The following is a 4,385-nucleotide window of genomic DNA, read 5'->3' as shown; positions in this document are numbered from 1 at the left end:
TGATTCTAAAGCATAAAGTAGCCTAATTGCATTTTTCCCTTGCTGATATGCAAATTTGTATCGAGTTAATTAAGTGTGATTGCAAATGACAGTTCAATTTGTGATTGACTTGGAGACTTCGTATTGCTCTTGAGAACACATTCTCAAGTAAAACAGTTTTTTTTCTTCCTTCAAATGAACATCAAATCCCACGAATCACTGTTCCGTTTTCCTTACGCCACATATTGAATGTATAGTTCGACTACTGTACCGTTTTATAGGTTATTCTGGAAGTGGTTTTTAGGGCACTGTAGGGGGGTGTATCGGCTATTAGCAGATGGCCGTACCCGTTGTGCATTGTTTTCATTTTGCTTCTCATTTGTCTTGTGTAATTGGATAGGGCAGTCCGTAGCCGTCTCTGTATGCATTTCTCTCTCTCACACACACACTCTCCGTCTCTCTCTCTCTCTCTCTCTCTCTGGTTTATTGCCACTCTGACATCAGGACTATTGCAGTTGAAGGCTTTCGCTCCGACAGGGATATATCATTGTCAGCTACTATTTCCCAGAGGCTTTTTACACACCATACCAAGGTAAGAATTGACTACTCATTTTTAGAAAAATGTGCGTAAATATGTAGTTCTGTAACCCTTGGGCACGCACGATATGAATGCGGTCTTTGGGACAAACTGTACAGTAGCCTTTACTGTCTCAGCCTAATATAATTATCTGTCACTGCAAGATGTCTCAATTTGTAATATTGTGACGCTCTGATATTGACACGTGAAAAGACATTATCAGAATCTCGGTTTTTCCGAACTTCCACCAAGAACTATCGGACGTAGATTGAAAGGGACGGTGTAGGCTAACATTTGCACCAGACACAGCGCGGTGCCGCACGCATCATCGCTACCATACATCGTTAAATACGTGCAGTAGGCCAGGGGATAAACGAATTCGGGAACATATTTAAACGTCTTGAAGTAATTGTACCACCTGCGTTTGTTTTCTTTTTATTTTATTTGTATTGCTGAGCTGAGGTGTTTGCTCGCACGACTCTGTTTATGATAAAGCGACTGACTGGTCTCGAATTGGTAAAGCAACGCAAAGTAGCATACCGAAGTTTAATCAAAGTAACTGGACTGACGCGCAGCGGGCTGTGATTATATCCTACAGAACACCTCATTCTCTCTGATTCCATTCACCTTATAGATGTTTCCGTGGCGTACAGTAGGTCCCTACTCCCGACAGATGTCCACACATTACATTAGTAGTTTATTGAGAGTGAGCACATATTGATCTATTGTTTTGGGAGCTGCGGGGCTAAGAGCCGATGCAGTGACACCGGAGAGTCTCAACAACCTCCAGCACAGAGGGTAGAGTAGCACCGGTATGGCGCGATTTCAGTGGCAAGATAAATTATATTCTGAATTCCATCATTTTGAATTTGTATTAGGATGTAGCATTTTATGTAAATACCTTGTTGAATTTATAATGCACAAATTGATGCATATAATTCACCATTTGAATTTCATGATTTGAAACTGAATTGAATTAATATTGCAGTCAGCATTAAAATGCAATATTTATGAATATTCAAATTCAATATTTATATATTCGGTTTCAATATGCTAAATTATATATTGCATTCATTGTCTGTATATCAAGTATACAAACGTAGTATTTCAAGTTTATCAAGTTTCATATATTCAACTTCTCAGAAGCATTCTGATTGAGTTTTTAAATTCAGTTGTCTAAATTCAGATTCAAAACCAGAGAAAACATCCTGGTACTTTGCCAGCCAGGAACGGTATAGGAGAACACAGAATAAAACCCTCTCTGTGGTAAAAAAAAAAATGTTTGTTTAAAGTTCAACAAACTTATTGTCTTCCTATGAATCCGACTCTAGCTTTTGAACCGTTTTGACTATAAGCTACTATGACCCAATTCCCGAAACACACAGGCTGCCACCCTGCTGTTTGCATGACAGGCAGTGCTCATTCTTTATCATTCATCTCTAGGCATAATTGATCACAATCGTATTGATCCAAATATGAACTGAGAGAGAGCCATCCTGTATATATACTATAGGCCTACATACCCCCCCGCGCGCCACCCCGATTGTTTATGTTGTTTTGACCTTGTGCTCACATGATCAAGTCATGATGTTCTGATCCGTTATAAGGTGTGTAATATAAGCCTCTCTGTGTTTGTGCTGTAAAAGTAGAAGGCTGGCTACTTGTATATTTAGAATGCTTTGTGATTAGTCCTAAAGCCAAAGCTTTGAGCCATAAGCCTTATTAACTGCGTGAATGCTGCGTGCAGGATTTTATCACTGCCTGGGTTTTAATTGGAATTTGGTTGTAAAACCTATCTGGAACTCTTTCGCATTATTTTGTCAAATAACCTCAAAAATAAATTAAATAGTAGAAGAAGAGTTCATATCTAAGGGTTTTAAAATAACTTGAAACCCTTGTTAGCATGGCCAGAACACGTATCTGCTTCTATAACAAATGGAAACACTGAGTAGCATGGCCAGAACACGTATCTGCTTCTATAACAAATGGAAACACTGAGTAGCATGGCCAGAACACGTATCTGCTTCTATAACAAATGGAAACACTGAGTAGCATGGCCAGAACACGTATCTGCTTCTATAAAAAATGGAAACACTGAGTAGCATGGCCAGAACACGTATCTGCTTCTATAACAAATGGAAACACTGAGTAGCATGGCCAGAACACGTATCTGCTTCTGTAAAAAATGGAAACACTGAGTAGCATGGCCAGAACACATATCTGCTTCTGTAAAAAATGGAAACACTGAGTAGCATGGCCAGAACACGTATCTGCTTCTATAACAAATGGAAACACTGAGTAGCATGGCCAGAACACGTATCTGCTTCTATAACAAATTCAAACACTAATTAGCATGGCCAGAACACATATCTGCTTCTATAACAAATGGAAACACTGAGTAGCATGGCCAGAACACGTATCTGCTTCTGTAAAAAATGGAAACACTGAGTAGCATGGCCAGAACACGTATCTGCTTCTGTAAAAAATGGAAACACTGAGTAGCATGGCCAGAACACGTATCTGCTTCTATAACAAATTCAAACACTAATTAGCATGGCCAGAACACATATCTGCTTCTATAACAAATTCAAACACTAATTAGCATGGCCAGAACACATATCTGCTTCTATAACAAATTCAAACACTAATTAGCATGGCCAGAACACGTATCTGCTTCTATAACAAATTCAAACACTAATTAGCATGGCCAGAACACATATCTGCTTCTATAACAAATTCAAACACTAATTAGCATGGCCAGAACACATATCTGCTTAAAGGGCGTAAGGCTTCTTATAGGCTACGAACCATTTGCCCTCTTCATAGCATGCTAGGCTTATGAATGACCTTAAACATGCATATTTATCCTTTTTAATTGTATTATATTTGATTTAGCAATACACTGTACTATAATAGTATGTATTTCACAGTCATTCTATCCCTACTTCTGTGACAGTGAGACTCATTTGATATTGCTGATGAGATTTGAGTCCAGAGCTAAACTGTATTATCAAAGAGAAGCTTTGATAGAGGGGCTTTCCAAAGAGGAGCTTGATGTGTGTGTGTGTGTGTGTGTGTGTGTGTGTGTGTGTGTGTGAGCATGCATGCATGCTTTTGAGTGTGAGTCTGAGCCCACAGTCTACCTATCAACCAACAACATAAAATAAGCGACCCACTCACACAATTTCCAAGCGAGAGGAGATTAATATGGAAGTTTTATCTGTGTAGGGGTTTGTGAGAACATACTTCCATTTCAAAATACTCAATCTATTCATAGCCTCAGACAAACAAGAGAGAAAAATGCTTCTGGGTTTGAGTCTGTCGTCAGCTTGGAGGAATGGTCCAGTGAGTTATCATCTTGGAGGAATGATCCAGTAAGATATCAGCTTGGAGGAATGCTCCAGTAAGATATCAGCTTGGAGGAATGGTCCAGTCAGCTTGGAGGAATGCTCCAGTAAGATATCAGCTTGGAGGAATGCTCCAGTAAGATATCAGCTTGGAGGAATGCTCCAGTAAGATATCAGCTTGGAGGAATGCTCCTGTAAGATATCAGCTTGGAGGAATGCTCCAGTAAGATATCAGCTTGGAGGAATGCTCCTGTAAGATATCAGCTTGGAGGAATGCTCCTGTACGATATCAGCTTGGAGGAATGGTCCAGTAAGATATCAGCTTGGCGGAATGGTCCAGTCAGCTTGGAAGAATGGTCCAGTCAGCTTGGAGGAATGCTCCAGTAAGATATCAGCTTGGAGGAATGCTCCAGTAAGATATCAGCTTGGAGGAATGCTCCAGTAAGATATCAGCTTGGAGGAATGCTCCTGTAAGATATCAG

General features: G+C 39.8%; 1 protein-coding gene across 7 annotated transcripts in view; it reads left to right on the top strand.

The window, feature by feature from the left end:
- The first annotated feature begins 207 nt into the window (after positions 1-207).
- The window catches only part of LOC110525201 (poly(rC)-binding protein 3), a 166,265-nt gene continuing 162,087 nt past the window's right edge, over positions 208-4,385 (top strand). For 2 of the 7 annotated variants that reach the window (XM_036984235.1, XM_036984232.1), the window contains exon 1: positions 208-571. In XM_036984235.1, coding sequence (XP_036840130.1) covers positions 402-571 — 170 coding nt within the window. In that variant the 5' untranslated portion in view covers positions 208-401. The remainder of the gene's footprint in view (positions 572-4,385) is intronic. The other 5 variants (XM_036984234.1, XM_036984236.1, XM_036984237.1 and 2 more) reach the window with 4 other exon arrangements.

This window comes from Oncorhynchus mykiss, chromosome 7, assembly GCF_013265735.2.
Source record: "Oncorhynchus mykiss isolate Arlee chromosome 7, USDA_OmykA_1.1, whole genome shotgun sequence".
NCBI lineage: Eukaryota > Metazoa > Chordata > Actinopteri > Salmoniformes > Salmonidae > Oncorhynchus > Oncorhynchus mykiss.
This window is presented reverse-complemented; position numbering and strand designations above follow the sequence as displayed.